At 49.7% G+C, this 15928-nt stretch overlaps 6 protein-coding genes across 6 annotated transcripts; 2 read left to right on the forward strand and 4 right to left on the reverse strand.

The window, feature by feature from the left end:
- Positions 1 to 339: 339 nt before the first annotated feature.
- Positions 340 to 1890, reverse strand: GUITHDRAFT_139860 (hypothetical protein; the record flags this gene model as incomplete). Its single annotated transcript, XM_005831243.1, has 5 exons — positions 340 to 438; positions 492 to 1403; positions 1461 to 1592; positions 1637 to 1734; positions 1809 to 1890. The coding sequence occupies 5 exons, from the start codon at positions 1888 to 1890 to the stop codon at positions 340 to 342; spliced, it is 1323 nt and encodes a 440-aa protein (XP_005831300.1).
- A 441-nt stretch (positions 1891 to 2331) lies between these two features.
- On the reverse strand, positions 2332 to 7916 carry GUITHDRAFT_163618 (hypothetical protein; the record flags this gene model as incomplete). The annotated part of the gene is made up of 35 exons (XM_005831244.1): positions 2332 to 2845; positions 2898 to 2932; positions 2990 to 3044; positions 3093 to 3157; positions 3297 to 3341; positions 3395 to 3458; positions 3515 to 3630; positions 3786 to 3854; positions 3900 to 4053; positions 4293 to 4390; positions 4436 to 4485; positions 4535 to 4586; positions 4633 to 4714; positions 4763 to 4989; positions 5356 to 5424; positions 5486 to 5545; positions 5641 to 5716; positions 5775 to 5806; positions 6015 to 6079; positions 6123 to 6180; positions 6229 to 6285; positions 6332 to 6352; positions 6407 to 6474; positions 6537 to 6596; positions 6652 to 6703; positions 6750 to 6782; positions 6830 to 6888; positions 6940 to 7007; positions 7063 to 7181; positions 7365 to 7408; positions 7462 to 7507; positions 7557 to 7607; positions 7656 to 7706; positions 7755 to 7828; positions 7877 to 7916. 35 exons carry the CDS (start codon positions 7914 to 7916, stop codon positions 2332 to 2334), a joined length of 2829 nt encoding a protein of 942 aa, XP_005831301.1.
- Positions 7917 to 8780: 864 nt separating this feature from the next.
- Positions 8781 to 9551, reverse strand: GUITHDRAFT_163619 (hypothetical protein). The gene is made up of 4 exons (XM_005831245.1): positions 9228 to 9551; positions 9112 to 9178; positions 8989 to 9063; positions 8781 to 8874 (listed from the first exon to the last, which is right to left on the reverse strand). Exons 1-4 carry the CDS (start codon positions 9539 to 9541, stop codon positions 8788 to 8790), a joined length of 543 nt encoding a protein of 180 aa, XP_005831302.1. The 5' UTR covers positions 9542 to 9551; the 3' UTR covers positions 8781 to 8787.
- A 904-nt stretch (positions 9552 to 10455) lies between these two features.
- GUITHDRAFT_163620 (hypothetical protein) lies at positions 10456 to 11935 on the forward strand (the record flags this gene model as incomplete). Its single annotated transcript, XM_005831246.1, has 6 exons — positions 10456 to 11025; positions 11078 to 11196; positions 11253 to 11437; positions 11487 to 11575; positions 11625 to 11687; positions 11752 to 11935. Coding segments are annotated over 6 exons (1132 nt in total), but the record flags the coding sequence as incomplete, so codon positions are not given.
- A 25-nt stretch (positions 11936 to 11960) lies between these two features.
- GUITHDRAFT_139864 (hypothetical protein) lies at positions 11961 to 13184 on the reverse strand (the record flags this gene model as incomplete). The annotated part of the gene is made up of 1 exon (XM_005831247.1): positions 11961 to 13184. The coding sequence occupies one exon, from the start codon at positions 13182 to 13184 to the stop codon at positions 11961 to 11963; it is 1224 nt and encodes a 407-aa protein (XP_005831304.1).
- Positions 13185 to 14224: 1040 nt separating this feature from the next.
- On the forward strand, positions 14225 to 15637 carry GUITHDRAFT_109775 (hypothetical protein; the record flags this gene model as incomplete). Its single annotated transcript, XM_005831248.1, has 9 exons — positions 14225 to 14277; positions 14324 to 14450; positions 14497 to 14620; positions 14673 to 14721; positions 14769 to 14818; positions 14899 to 15014; positions 15279 to 15309; positions 15475 to 15516; positions 15573 to 15637. The coding sequence occupies 9 exons, from the start codon at positions 14225 to 14227 to the stop codon at positions 15635 to 15637; spliced, it is 657 nt and encodes a 218-aa protein (XP_005831305.1).
- Between the last annotated feature and the right edge of the window lie 291 nt (positions 15638 to 15928).

Consider the following 15928-nt stretch of genomic DNA (forward strand, 5'->3'; position numbering starts at 1 on the left):
CAACGGGAAAGCCAACGATTGCAACTCGAGACCGTCTTCGATGGGAAGGTCCTGTTTGGGAGCAAGCAGGTTGAGTTTGATTCGAAGAAAGATCCTGCCGTTCCTTTGACCTTTCTGAGCTCCAAGTCAATAGTCATGAGAACAAGCACATTTGAAATACCAGAGGACAAGACTTGTACTTAACTTGAGCGTTCGGAGTAAGCCCTAGCTCCTTCTGCAACGTTGACATTTGAATTACACAAGTCCCGACGGCTTTGTTGGTACTTTGTTCTATAACTGTGATTCTCCTGTAATCTGCAGATCAGCCCAGAAAAGAAACTCTTCACAGAAACAGATCCATCACATGGTATCTTCTAAACTCTTCACCAGGAACTCGTATGTCTGCTCATCATCGCATTTCCAGCCTTGCTGCATCGGTCTTCTTGACAAGTATGCGACCTGCACGGAAAAACACTTGAGATAGATTTTTGCTTCCCCTGTAGAAAACGTACATTCTTGTGATTGGGAGGAACAGAGTCGTTGAGTGAATCGCGATCTCCATACTCCACGATACACATCAGACTGCCCTCCCCACTCGCTGATTCAACTCCTTCCAGGTCATGCCCACTTTGCACAGTGACTGACAACAAGGAGAAGCTCTCGTCTATCCTAGTGGACAAGTCATACTCCATTTCCCGTCGGCGGTTCCTCTCTTTCAACGACAGCGCCTTCTGAAGGTCGCCAATGATCGCCATCTTCTCCGAGGACATGTCGGTCGGGCCGAGTTTCAGGTCTGAGCAGATGAGCTTGTTTATCACCAGCTTCTCGAACGCCATGCGCAGCAAAGGAATAGCCATGACATCCAGCAGGTCGGCGATCCAGAGAGAGAAGGCGAGAGAGGGGATGTTGGTGAAGAACATCTTCAATCCGCAGACGTTTGGGAAGGAGGGGTAGTCGTAAGAGGCGTCCCTCGCATCGAGCTCGATCCATTCCAGCTCTAGTCGAAGGTTACCGGAGATCTCGAGGTTCTTCATTGAGATCGGAACTCCCCAGACACTGACAGTCAGGTTCATGTCCTTGGTGAGCAACTTCACGTCGATATCCAGCTCATGGCACCAGTCATCCGCGCTCATCGTCTTCTTCGACACTCCCAGCAGGTTGTTCTTGGGCCTCCCGGTCACGCGGCGAATTTGAATCGGCTGAGACCCGAACTGCGTGCTAACAACTTTGACGCCTAACTGACTCGCGTAGAACTCGATGTTGCTAGCGACGAAGCTCTGAAGCCAAGGCTCGTAGGTCTGCCATGCTTGTGCCAGCATCAGATTCATCCACTCATCCTCCACGCTGACGGGGTTGACTGAAAGATACTTGAGCTGGGTCCTGATAGAATCCTTGGAGAAGGTGTAGGCCTCCTCTCGCTTTTCCTTCCACTGCTCAGGTCATTTGGTGGGATGCACAAACAAGCGCTTGCAGTCTCACACCTTGTTGAGGATGGGAGGAATGCTTGATTCGAAAAATACCACCAGCTCGACGAAAGGGATACACAGAAAACAATCGATTCTCAGCCATCCTATCAGGAAGCATAGAAGCATGACAGACAGAACATGCAAATACTGAAACCAGAGTAAGGTCATCATAAACAGATCGAAGAACGCACCATATCGTACGTTCCTGCCAACCAGTACTTCAATCGATCGTTCACGGGGACAGAACAGAAGATTCCATCAGGCTTGCGATGCATGGAATAAGTTTTGACTGCAAGTATCTGAAGCATGATCTGGAAAGCAAGCAATCGATCATCCATCAGCAGTCTGTATGCACCATCTTACCAGCCACGACCATGACATGTTCATCCTCCCTAGTCCTGCTGCAAGGACCATTGGGATCCTCAATCGTAAACTCTCCTTCCATGGAAGTCGCAAGATGCGTCTTGTGATTTCAAATTGGGCGTTCATATCTTACGTTCATGAACACATCTCCCACACCATCATCTCATCATACATCATCATACATCGTCTCTTCATCATCAAATTACCATATCTCATCACAAAGCTTCCTCTGCATCATCAAATATCATCATCATCATTATATCATCATATCATCATATCATCATATCATCATATCATCATCATATCATCATATCATCATATCATCATCATATCATCATCATCATCATCATATATCATCGTCATCATCACTTCTTGGCTTCTTGTCGCATCTCTTTCCTCAGGAGGTCCCCCCGACCTAGCGGGATGTACCAAAATGGAAGGACAGAGTAGGACATAGTATCCCCGGGCCGGCGACTAGCTAGGTCTATGAGTAACGGTCCATTTATTTAATCAGGTTTTCATTCTACTCTCGTCGTTTGACGCTCAGGCTCATACTGACTCTTGACTCCTGTTGGTTCTTGCCCTTCACCCTGTCGTTGCCATGGTAGAGCACCACCTCCACGTTCTTGGAAGCGCTCGCTTCGCTCAGCACCCCTCTGATCTCCTGTCCTGTCACCTTCCCCGTGCCCAGAAGATCATCCTTGGTCAACCTGTCCCAGTCCCACAGCTCGATGGTCAAGTCCTCGCAGTTGTCCAGCTGCCAGATGGGCAGGTCGAAGGTCTCATTCCAGACAGGGTCCAACGTCTTGATCCTCTTGTCTGTGACGTACTCGAACTGTCCTCCTCCCTTGCCGATCTTCACCTTCACATACGGATCGCAGGTTCCCAGAACATCTGCTTTAGGAAGGTTCGAGGCGGAAATGACGCAGATAGTGAGGATCGCTTCATGCTTGCCCTCGATATCTTCTTGTTGCCATGCCCTCTCGATCTCTCCAAAGCTCAACTTCATCGGCACTTCGTCCTCCAGCGCGTCCCACCTGGGCACAGGGAAACATCAGGCGACGACAACCTTCACAAGGCTTCGCATACATCCACTTGTACGGGTGAAAGCCAGATCCGCTGACCTGTTTCACAAGCTCTCACTCCCCCCCCCCCCCAACATCCCCTTGATCGCCAGCTACCCGATGAGGGAACATCTTCTTGTCGAAGGTGCCGATGGCGTCGATGGCGTCAGAGCTGCGACGTCATGTGAGCGGATATATCGAGTCACAATCATGACGTTACTTGTTGGAAAAGATGATGAATCCAAGGCCGTGTAGTCTGGGGTCTTTTCCTTGGTTGACGACAGCCTGGAGATAATCGTGTCAGATCTCAACATGTAGAAGGCGAGACATGACTTGGTTGCCGAGCACAGACTTGCGGACTCGTCCAATCTGTTTGCGTTCGGGTAAGCTTCAATCGTTACCACAATCACACATGATCACTGACCGCAACTATGTTTCGTAGCAGATCCTTCTCTGCTTTCTTGTAGAACTAAGTGTCGAGACGTCAGTCCACCAACAAACGACTCGAAATCATTCAGCTACCATTGCAGATCTGCACATCCTTTCTATGTATTCATTCTTCTTGTCGACGCTAGCCATGTCATATCTGGTTTAGCCATGCAATCAGAATCATGCATCACCATTAAGTGCACAACATCTCACCTGTAATAAAAATTGCCAAAGAACGATTCCTCCGTCAAAAAAGTCTTCTTCTCCTCCTTTTCCTTGGCTTTTTTTTCTTCTCGTTTGTACAGGAAGGTCAACAACATGTCTCGAACCTGAAAGACATAACTTGTCAACCGAAAGTCTACAACCAAGGTCTTGAGCTCACAAGGGGCCGGCCATCTCCGTCGTGATCAAGATCTAGAATTTCAACCTTGATAGGTCGGTCAAACGAGCCTTTCTTTGCGTTTCTGCCTCAGCCCTCCTTCACCTTGTGCAGCTTCATCTTCATGATCTCAGGCCTGGAGGTCCAGCACAGATCCATGCCTTGGTACACTTCCTAACAGGGACTCAGCAGGCAGTCGCAACGAGCGCATGACGTGACTTGAATCTTCCACGAGGCTTCTGGAGCGAGGGCGGCAGGGCCGTGTATCCACTCCCAGTCTCCGTTGTAGATGATGCTTCCGCTCCTGGGGCTCCATGCCAGGGGCGGAGCGCCTGCCTGAGTGAGACGATGGCCGTTCTGATGCATGACAGCGCTGGTTGAAGGGTCAGGAGGGAGGGCGAGGGAGCAGGGTGAGCGAGGAAAGACCGCAGTATGATTGGAACGCCCTGAGCATCCACGGGAGATATCTGCAGGAGAGCTTTGAGGAAGAGGCAAGAGGAGGAAGTGAAGTGCCTTTGTGAGCAAGTCGTCTCCTGCTATCTTGGTGTTGATCTCGTCGGGAGGAATGAATGGGAAGCGAACAAGAAGCATCTGTTCAAGGTGTCAAAATACCAGAAATCCCCGCCGGTTCCCAGCATCACAATGTCGATGATGCCCACAGACTTGTGATTGATCTTGGGCTTCAAGTCCAGCAGTTGCTTCTGTCGGGCCTGAAAAACGAGTCACATTTGTGAAGCAAGCTTGCAGACATCTACCTCTTCCTTCTTCACCTTGTCTGATTGTGAAACTCCGATGCTGAGAGACTCTAGTTGGAAAGGTGAGGCAAGCAGATAAAGGTGGTTGACGACACATACTGCTTTCTTGTACACGTTTATCGATCTCTGCCTGCAACTTGGCATACGCATCCTGGGGTTGCGTCAAGTGCAGTTGACAGATCACTAGGTACGTGTACCTCAATTCTCCTCCATCGAACGTTAATCCAGTCTTTCACAGCCTGGAAGACCAGGATCTCTTCGCATTGCATCTCATCATTGCTGTACCCGTGATGAGCGAGCGCAACACAAGACTAATGCCTCCCCCACCTCAGAAAGATCTTCATGCCGCTCGCCGTCAGCGCCTGCGCTCCGTCACGCCCGAAGCAGATGCTTTCGAGATGTTCTATAGCAAAGAAGACAAGCTCTGTTGACACGTCAGGAAACTTGTGCAGACCCCCAGCTGTTGGACCTTGAAGCCAGTCCCGCCCTAGTCCATCCGGGTCGATCGCCATGGCCGCACTCCACATGTAGAAACCCCAGTCGGGGAAGAAGCCCTGGGGAAGCGGGTCAGGAGACTTTGCTAGCACAAGAAGCGAGGCTGACTTGTTTGTGGAGCATCACCAAGAGATACTTGAGACCAAGCTTCTTCGCTATCAAGATGAAGTCCCTCACCTGCAAGTACAAGACTGTGAGACATGCACGAGGTGATGGCGATGGAGGTCTGGAGATGATGATATGATGATGGTGATGGTGATTATGATGATGATGGTGGTGATGATGATGATGATGATGATGATGATGGTGATGGTGATGGTGATGGAGGAGGAGGTGGTGGTAGTGGTGGAGGAGGAAGAGGTGGTGGTGGTGGTGATGGTTGTGGTGGTGGTGGTGGTGGTGGTGGTTATGATGATGATATTCACCTGATCTGATCGGACTCGAACTTGTTGTCGTAAAAGCCCAGGGTCGTAGGCGTAGACATACTTGATAAGCTGCATGTAAATCAGCCATATGAAGATTTCTCATCAAGTTCTCAGGCAGCAATTCCATAACCTCATTCAACACCGTCGGATTCTCAACACTTGTAAATCTCAGAATGAGTTTGGGTTTTTCCTTGGATACATGTTAGGCGATGTTTCAAGTGACATTGAAAGGATCGGGTGAACTTGGCACGCAAATCGAGTTTACACGAAGAAATCAAGTCTGACCTGCTGAAAGACGTTCGTTACGGTCGTCTTGCCTGTCTGTGAACTCCTTGCGGCCGATCCATGTGCACACGTACACCTGAACATAGATAAATGTCAATTACGTGTCCGCTCTGTGCAAAGCTACAACAACATACCTCAAGCCGATACCTGAGACGGTTCCTGGTACCTTCAGCAGCTTTAGCAAGGGGGAACGAGGAGAGGGAAGGATGAAGAAAGGGGGGAACGATGAGAGGGAAGGATGAAGGGAGGGAAAGCATGGGTGTCGCTCAGTACAGAGATGCATGTGCTGGGGTTCCATTCGTGCTCAACAAAGGGACCGGCGCTTTTGCTTTTCTCTGTGCAAGGATCAGAAAATAATCTACTCCTGGCTAAACATTACTCTTCTTCTGGGTTTGGTTGATTTCATCTGGGTCGTCCTTGAACAGCTCATTTCGGATAGCTAGAATGATGATCAGCGCAGCGACAGCAGAGAGAGATTATACCTTGTATGATAGCGTCTATTTCAGAATTGTCTTGAATATCGATGATTTCAACCAATTCCTGTCTTGATGTTCAGGAGTTTCTTGTATCCGAAATCCAGTATTTCACCTTTTTCTTTGTAGATGAATCAAAATTCCCGTCGTCATCCTTGTTTTTAGTCATCGACTGCACAGCGCTTCAAAATGGATTTGATGAGCATTGAGTAGAAGACCTCTTGAATGTATTTCTCCAACTGAAATCACGTTGGTTACATCACACGCATTACAAAACCTCAACGCCGTCCTACCTTATCGAAAAGATTCTTCAAGTGATCTCTTAGTTCTCGACATCTAGCCCACAGCACCGAGCAATGAGCTGAGAACAAAGAAGAGGTCATTCATGGAATCTTTGAAAAGGATCATCCAGAAAGAACACACCAAACACTTCTACTCTTGTATTTCCTTGCGATGCCTCCACGCTCACGTCGGACAACGACCCTGATACCTGTGTCAGATCTACAAACTTGGGACAGAGAGAGTTCAGAGTTCAGACATGGCATATCTGTCTCGATCTTTGGTACAATCTTCCATTCTTCCTGATCAACCTGACAGTTTTCTCACGCCTTGCCAATCCACAAGATAGTCAAAGACCGCAGTAGGTAGCAGTCCTTGAAAGCTCTCCACCTGTCTGTCAGTGAGCAAGAAATCTGAAACTCGATCCAAGTCCGTACCACATCCATTGCCCAGGCTTTCACTTCCTCTGATTTCTTGAGATCTTTCTTCAGCTGGGCTGGAGGGAAGCATCAATGTGGAGAAGTGGCGCGTAATGGCGATTTCCAACCTTCTCTCTCCTTCGATTCCTTCAATGATTCCTTCAACTGCTCGACTTGCTTCAGACTCTCGTCAAGCCTGTTGAGCATTCAAACATCAAAATCTAGGAACAATTTGTTGCAAAAGAATGTACAATTCTTGTGGAGTTTTCTTCTTCTCCTTCTCCTTCTCCTTCTCCTTCTCCTTCTCCTTCGCTTTCTTCGAGTCTTCTTCATCTGTATTTTTAGTTCCAGTTCTAATCTCAATGTTCACCTACAAGGCGGTCAGGGAAATGACCTTTGCAGACATGAGCTGGATTTACACTAGTGGGACTCCCATCTTTTCCTGTTCTGGTTTTCCCTTCAAACTTGATCTCCGATTTCAGAGGCATCCATGTGCTGATGTTGGCCTGGACAGGATGGTTGAGACTGATTACAAAAACACACCAACAGCTACCTGCAACAGCCTTTCCATCTCTATCCCCTTCACAAGAAACGATCCTGTAGAAGCATCGGGCCAGTGAGAGGGGAACAACGTGGGGTAGCAATCGTACCGATGAACTCGTTCTTTCCGAAACGATCCCAGTCAAAGATCTCCACCTTGGATTCGCAAACATTTCAGCCAATGTCTGCAGGACAGCATGCCTACGTTCAGATCCGTCTCGCTCAGTTTGGCCTCGTCGATGTCGAAGGTAAAGATCTGCCATTGACAGTGAACCATTCGGAAAGCTTCGAGTTGTTTGCCCACCTCGTTGAAAGTAGCATTGAGAGTGTTCTTCTTAGTCTCTGTCTTGTGTTTCTGCGCACAAACGTTTCAGCATCGTGCTCCCGTCTACCACCCCCCTACCTTCTCCCCGTAGGTGACCATAACGTAGGGGTCACACTTGCCAAACATCCCTGAGTCCATCTTGGGCAGATGGGCTGAAAGAAGAGTCAGAAGGGTCTTTGGTGCTGCATGGCTCGCCATACCTACGTCCACCACCTTCACCTCCAGCTGGCGGATCCACATGGTGGAGCGCCGAACCTGTCGCAACGTGTAAGTTGAAGCTCCGACACTTCCCGTCGCTGCTTTTCTTCCACACTAACACACTAGCTGCCTGCCTGCCTTCCTGCCTCGATCCTTCCCTGTATCCCTTTCTCCTTCCCTGCCTGCCTGCCTGCCTGCCTGCCTACCTGCCTGCCTGCCTGCCTACCTACCTGCCTGCCTGCCTGCCTGCCTGCCTGCCTGCCTGCCTGCCTCGCTCTAAAGCGACTGCCCTAACGCTTCCCTTCGCCTCATTTTCGCCCGTTGAATCACGGGGGTAGAACTACTATGTTCGAATTGACAGGCGGGCCAACCCCTGGTCGGTGAATTAAACAGTACAAATAATTAGTTAAATACCCCCCCCCCCCGCTTCGCCTCCATGCGGTCTGTGTGGGGCGCCGTTGAATTGAGAACGGGTGCTGAATGAGGCCACGGAAATGGCGAAATGGCGGGAACCGGGAGGAAGGAGAAAAAGAGCAGAGGGGGGGGGGGGGGGGAGAAAAACATGGGGGGGGAGCGGAGACGAGTTGACCCTCCTCTCTTTGCTGAGTTTCCTCTGTCCTCTAGTTTATTTCATCCTCTTTGAACCCCGAAGAATCACTCCTTGCCCCGTACGCGGTCAAGTTGTTCAGACATGCACAGGTTAGGGAGAAGATGGCTGAGGAGGCGGGAGCATCTGAGGGATCATCAGAGCTCAACAGTTGTCGCACATACGATATGATGTTGTTGATTGCTGAGACGTTGACAGGCACGGGATGAACGATGCAAAACTAGCTTCCTGGAACACTTACTGGAGGGAGCAGGGACGATAAGAAGGCGTCTGACTGATAGAAGCGCATACGAGCATGTGAGGATACTATAGCCCTTTATTGAGATGGCCTGCCAGTGCGCAGCCGCTAGCGCTATGCGGGTCGATCGCTTCCTCCTTGAACCTAACCCCAATCTGCGAAGACACGAGAAAATGAGGCGACACAAGGTAAAAGAGAGAAGGATGAGCCGATAGGGAATCGACGACAGGAAGCTGAGCAGAGAGGAGAGGAGAGACAAGGTTTCTCACCTGGATCCACGCTAAGAACGACGATGCATCATCCTCTGTCATGTTGTAGCGTTGAGCGAAATCCTTGGGTGAGATCTGCAGTCAACATCAAGACTCCCTTCCTCCTCACTTCCTAGCTTGTACCTCCGTCAGCCCCTCCACGTTCCCTGTGAGCAGGTCTGCAATCTCTCCAGCCTTGTCGTCACCGAACCTAGATCCATCACAGTCAAGTCACCCAACGGGCCGACGATGTGCCTCACAGGTTGTATTTCTTCACAATCCGATCGAAATTTCGTTTCATTCTCTTCAGCTGTCTACCGGCAGGATCGTTATCATCCTCATCATCCAAATCCAGCTTGTGTAACTTCGGCGCAGCGCGTATGAAGAGCATGTTCTCTGGTTTCACTCCCAGCACCTGCCCGTCCTTCGCTAACCTCACCGCCCAACGTCCTTTCTCCTCATCGAATCGGAGCAGCTCTCCTTCAGAGCCATTGTGTTCCGCTGCAGCCTTGAGGTTCTGAAGTTTCACTGTGGCTCCAACTTGAAACTGGGTGTCATCTGAAGTTTCCTGCATGCTGGAAACTGCAAAACAGAGAATCAGTGAGTCGAAGCGGTGGAGTCTTCACATTCAGACTACAGCTTCTCTTTGGTCATTCATCGATGATTTCAGACTCATTTCAGAACTTTCATCTTCTACTCCAACGAGATTTCAATGATCCTCCAGCAACAATGTGAAGCCATTGCAACAACACAAACAAACACAACAAGGTTCAGTTCAGTTTGTCTTGGGCATGCAACATTACAGACCTCAACACCATGGTACCAACAACGCCTGACTTACAAGAAAAACCATCAAAACAACATCTTCTTCAACACAAGAACTCGCATTCTTGCCCGCTCTCGATCGCTCGATCGTTCAATCCCTCCGTTCTCCCACCACATTTTCGCACGAGCCCCCTCATCCCCCTCGCCATTTACATCATCTCCCTCATTCCCATGACTCATCTCCCTCATACCCATACCCTCCGTGAAGCAGGGCGAAGGGTCATCATGGCAGGGGAGAGCGAAGCACGCAGGCCATGCACAAGGTATGTGAAGTTGCGGTAGGAGGGAGCATGGAGAGCGCGACATGAAGTACACGACATGGTGGAGATTCCATGATGCGATGACAACCTTATGATGTGATTGAAATGTCTGAAGGGATGACCACGATGTTTGACATCCTGATGTTTTGAATGTTCATTCTTTCTGCTTTTATTGCTGTCCATGCTCGAGTTGGTATTGTGCATGTGCATAGCAATGCAACTTTTTGTATGTCTGAAAGCTTTGCTGCTCTATCGCGTGCTCCATGTGCTAGGGGCGTCACACGGTTATGGACATTCTTTGTACATGTGTAAACGTTGACAGTCTCCTCGCAACGAGAGTCGAGCGTGCTGACTTCTCAATTCGCAGGTTGACAACCTTGAAAGCTCTCCCTCCCTTGCTCCTGATGACATGCATGGTGGTCGTCCTGTTTCAATTTGTAGGCAGGAGGGATGCGATTGAATTAGCGGGGAAGCAGAACATTGAAGTTCCTCGGAATCTGCTGGAGCAGATGAATCAGGAGCTCGCAACGGACACCAAGACTATTCTTAACCTGAACCAGCATGTATCGCAGTTGCAGTCTGTGGTCTCGAGGTTGAAAAGCAAGCGAGGCGAACTTCGCCAGGTCCACTCGCAGAGGCAACATAGCATGTTGGATACAGCCAGCAACGCATCTCCGGGAGAAGACGAGATGATGCAGCGAGCCCGACAGAATGCCATGGACAATCGGGAAGTTGCCTTCCTATCAGCGAGGCATCGCTTGCTTGAAAAGCAGTCGGATTTCGTCAGAGACTTTCCTTACTGGGCGGTCAACTCTGCGCTGGCAGATGCGTCAAAAGGGCATGGACAAGAGGGTGAATGGAGAGCGGACAGAGGTCCTCCATATGTCATGGCTACCACTCTCTACAGTGGGGTTGGGGTGAATCGCAAGGGAAGTGCTGACATGGTTCGAAAAATCTTGGGCATCAAGACTTCGTAATAATCTTTCGACGGTGCTGCCGTGTACTGACTGCATTGGATTCCTCAGGTTCCGATTCCACAAGTGGGAAGGAGACAGTTTCCTCACAGACTTTGACGGACCGCAGTTTCGCTACTTGTACCGGAATGTGCACTCCACTCTTGTGATTCCACCGCTGGAACGATCTGGTGAGCATTTTGTGGTCTCTGCTAGCCCTCCAGGGCTGACGATTCTGCTGTGGAAGGTGGACCCATCTTGGGATGGAATGCTGTCCATAGGCTGTATCTGTACGTCAATGAAGGGTCGAACACTCTCATTGTTCTCGGGGGGCCATCATCGGTCATCTTCATCAACAACAACGTGATCAACACGGATGGGGGGTATGATTTACAGTCAAAATGGGCCCCGGGTCCATACGAACGGCAGAAGGTGTGGATGGCTGCCGACTGTTGAGGAAGAGTGACCAGATGCTCGGCAGGAGGCAAGAGATACACCGCTTGCCGCATGCGCCACCACACTGCCAGGGCCTGGGACATCGGTTCATGGAGTAGCCATATCCTCTCTACCGTAAGACCTCAGCTCGCAAGGCGTACATGCTTGCTGACGACATCAACAGTGCGGAGGCTGTATCATATTACGAGTCTGGAGATGTTTCAGTCATGTTCTCGATCCCTTCTGGGTAAGTCGTTTGCAGGACAGCGCTCGTTGGATCATTTCTTGCTCATTTTCTTGTTTTTACGCAGTTCTGGAAGAGTCCTGTATCTTGGATACAACTTTGCAGAGCCCTTGACGCCCTGGGTCCATGCCCTCATCGCCGCCACTCAATTTCCAGACTACAAGAAAAAATGACCCTTCCCATTGCTTGCCTACTGTCTTTTATTACAATTCCCTCTCCAAGTTGAAAAATACATGAATGTTGGTTAAAGCATTTACAGCATCTGCAACAAAGCAATCAGGTCTGCATGTACGGATGACCCTCGTCATCACTTCCCCTAGAACTGTGCCACTTCCAAACAACAAGTACAATGATTCCCAGCAAGAAAGATCCTCCTCCCACTGCCCACAAGATCGCAATCCCATCCGTGTTGGCCAGCTGGATAGGAGGTAGGTAAGGAGGCTCTTTAGGGAAGTAGTAGCATCCAAGTGGACGAGGAACAGTACCGTTGACATACGGTTGTACCTTAGAGACATAAGCATCACAGATAGCCTTTCCCAGAAGGAAGATGTGAGTCCTGTTAGGCGAATTGAGCACTTTGCCATCAACTACTATCCACGGACTGGACTGAATGGGAGGAAGGAAAGTTTTTGTCTTGTACAAGTTCCTCAGTAGGAGTTCCGAGGCCCGTTTGCTATGCATGCAATCTGCGATCTTCTTGACCGACATGCCGCCTCCAAACTCGTCAATGCACTGTAGAGCAACCTCAGACGGCATCCCCTGACAGACATGGGACGAGGAGGAGCCTGTATGAGCAACAGAATCGATAAGAGGCACTTCGCCGTCAGCACACGTTCTGACAATGATGCAACTAGAAACAGGGAACCAATCTTCAAGCGCGGGATAAGCATCCTCGACACATGAGAGGATGGCGTTACCGACACATTCGGAGGGTCCATGCTCGCAGAAAAATTCAGGGAAACCGGACTCCAGTGTAATATTCACATCCTCGGTCGAGTTCGATCCATCCACTTTCACCACGGAGGGTACCTTAGGGTCCATGTCCTTCACCAGTGTATTTCCCGATGGATACAGGTGTAGCCTGACGATATCCTTCATTCCCGGGGCCTCGATGACAGGCATGAGCACCCATTCTACAAACATCTGACTCGCCCTTCCCTGCGACTCCATGTAGACATCCACGTCAACATGGTAGTCGACTCCTTCAGGCGGTGAAAATGAAACATGCCGCAGAGGAATGACTTTCTTGCCTTGTGCGCTTGTAGTGTCCGCCAAACTGACCTTTGTCTTCCCCTTTGAAACGAATTTTCTCTTCAAGTCCGCGAGAATTCCTGACGTGGAATTGGTGACGCTCAACTTCGCCACACTTGCCACAACAACATCAACCCCATCATTCGGTATCCATGCAATGGCAACTATCAAAAATGCCACCAAAATGGCTGAACCAAGGATTCTCGCCTTTCGTGCATGAATATTCCTAGACTCCCACGCACTTACCATCTTGAAGTTTACTTCCTCCGAATTTCTTGTTTTTGTCTCCAAGTTGCCCTTTGACGCTCCCTTCTCTCTCCCCACCCTCCTGACTCACTTTCTTCCTTCCTCACAGCAACTCTGTCTCTCCCTCTTCGCCTCCTCGCAACCCCCCTCAACAGCTCCTTCGACGTCTGGCAGCCATTCCCGTCTATTTCTGGTAATCACTACCCCTACCCCCTTCTATCTATCACCCCTATAAAGTTCCATGGACAGCACGAACTAACTCCTACTTGTCTTTCAAGTTCAACCGCTGTCCCCAAAAATTAACCGATATCTTTACTTAACTGCATAGCGCCAGCCAGCGCGTGGCTCCGACTCCGAAGTTGGACCCGGTGACCGCTGACTGGCAGGCCGGGTTGCCGCAGGGGGTGCAACTTGACATCTTCAATGGGATCGCCCCTTGTGCATGTGCATTGCTGCGTACCGGACCGTCGGCGGCCCAGAGAAAACAAGTCTTCAGTCAAGTTCTTCTGCATCTAATCCGCGGCAGCACGAAGGCATGTGAAAAGAGATCGAGAGCAGTAAGTGTTTCACCAGCGAGTACGGGCCCGGGGGATGCGCAGAAAATTCATGATTGGCACTGAGGATTGGGTGTAAGGACTGTGACTCACCTCATAGAGTACACTAGGAGATATACTTCAGAGTCGCTGCTGATAGGTATAACAATCACATGACGGTTATAAACCCGTTATTCTACTGTCAAACTGGGGGTATGTTTGATGGCACCAACGGAGAGCATGCAGACCGATCGCCCTCTCCTCTCCCCTCTCCTCCGACATCTCCCCCCTGCCCTCCTCCTACTCCTCCTCCTCCCTTGCTTGACCTCCTCCCAGTCGTGTTCAGCTCCTGTGCTAGGAAACGACGACGTCTACGGCTGGATCTACGTCGTTGGTGACTGGAGGGCTGGACTCGGGTAGGCAGGTCCTGAGATAAGAGCAGGCTCGGGCGGAAACATCATCAAGAGCTCTGATGCTGGATCGACCTGGCAATGTGTGCATTGTGGTCTTATGAGGCTCACGACCGAGGATCTTTACGACGTAAACTTCAACAGCGCCTTGCGGTTCGTCTGACTGATTGGTCAATTTGACGGTTGACAATCGTGGAAGAGGTGTAGCTGTGGGCAGGAATGGTGTGATCCTGAGCACATGGAACGGAGGAGCCAACTGGCAGCTCAATCAGGACTTTCCGATCCATCTTTACGGGGTGCATGTGTTCCGCCCCCTTCAGATCTACGTAGGAGGGCACACCCATGTTGTGAGGAAATGATGATGCTTGCAAGGTTGTCGGCGATGGAGGAAGTGTATTGTATACCGACAATGGCGGGGACACGTGGAATCGACTCGCAACGATCGAGGCGGTTGATGTCCAAGGAAAGAAGGTCCTGCCCACCTTGAACGCTATCCGTGAGCGAAAGAAGGACAGAGGGTGAGCAGTGAAGGTTGACACCTTGAACAGGCTTCACGGACAACTCCAACGCAATTGTTGTCGGGCAGGCGAACTTCTGGTAAACATCGTGTTCAGCAGCTCCCTTGTGTGATGGAAGGATATCAGGTGGGTAACGTCCGACGGCGGTACCACGTGGACCAGAAACAACTTGACTGGTCAGTTGGACAGATCAAAGTTTCTTTTGTTTTATTTTCATATCTCATCCCCCTTATTCATCTCTGTGTGAATTTCCCAGGTGTTCCCTGGAACGAACAAGGTGTGGTCATGCGACGCCTAGCGCTGGTGAGTGTGTGTTGTGCTGGTGGCAAAAAACATCGATTCACCAAGTCGCAGGACGAGATAGCACACTTTGTAAGATGGCACTTGCTTGCATGGATGTAGCTTCCTTTTGAATTGGAGCTCATGTTTCGATTCCTTTCGTTTTCAAGATTGCGATTGGAAACAAGGGGATTGTGTACACGATATCAAGACAGACGAAGTACCTCATTGCGACACTTTGACATGTTGGGAACATTGATGTTTTCTCGTCAGCGATCAAAACGATGCTGTGGAATTTACATGGAAGAAGGCATGTTGCGAAATCTTTGTTGTCTTGATTGACATGCGTCTGCGCAGCTCACCGTCGTTGCTCAGAACCTTTCGAGAGGTGCGTAAACATTTCGAAGTTTGCAAGAAGAGCGTCTATGAGCTGTCGACAATAATCATGTGCTTGATATCGGCAAACGCCCATATGTCGAGAACATTGTTGTTGTTGTTCATGATGTCAAGTCTTGGAGAGTGATGTTATCACTAACCATGTTTCATGTCTCAGTGGAGTTCTATGGATCCTATACCCTCAACTTATCAACATTCGGTGAGTGAGAAGGCTCCATCTCAGGAGAAACAAAGGATCTGAATTGTCTTTCTCAGTGGTTGTTGGCAATGATGCAGATAGAGGAATCGTCTATTCTTCTTTTGGCGCATCCGAGGTTTGAACATTTCTATGTGTTCGTGATATTCCTGGAACATTGTTTTCCTGGACACTACCATAAGAAGGATTGCATAGCTACACACACCTTCGTATCCTCCTCCTCCTCCTCCTCCTTCTCCTCCTTCTCCTCCTTCTCCTCCTTCTCCTCCTTCTCCTCCTTCTCCTTCTCCTCCTCCTCCTTCATCAGCATCATCAACAACATTGACAGTTACCAAAAGTTTGCATCTCCTTCAAAATCGCCCATTCATTCAAGTCCATAACACATCAAATCAGTCTCTCACCGTCAAAGACCTTC

The sequence above is a fragment of the Guillardia theta genome (assembly GCF_000315625.1).
Source record: "Guillardia theta CCMP2712 unplaced genomic scaffold GUITHscaffold_41, whole genome shotgun sequence".
NCBI lineage: Eukaryota > Cryptophyceae > Pyrenomonadales > Geminigeraceae > Guillardia > Guillardia theta.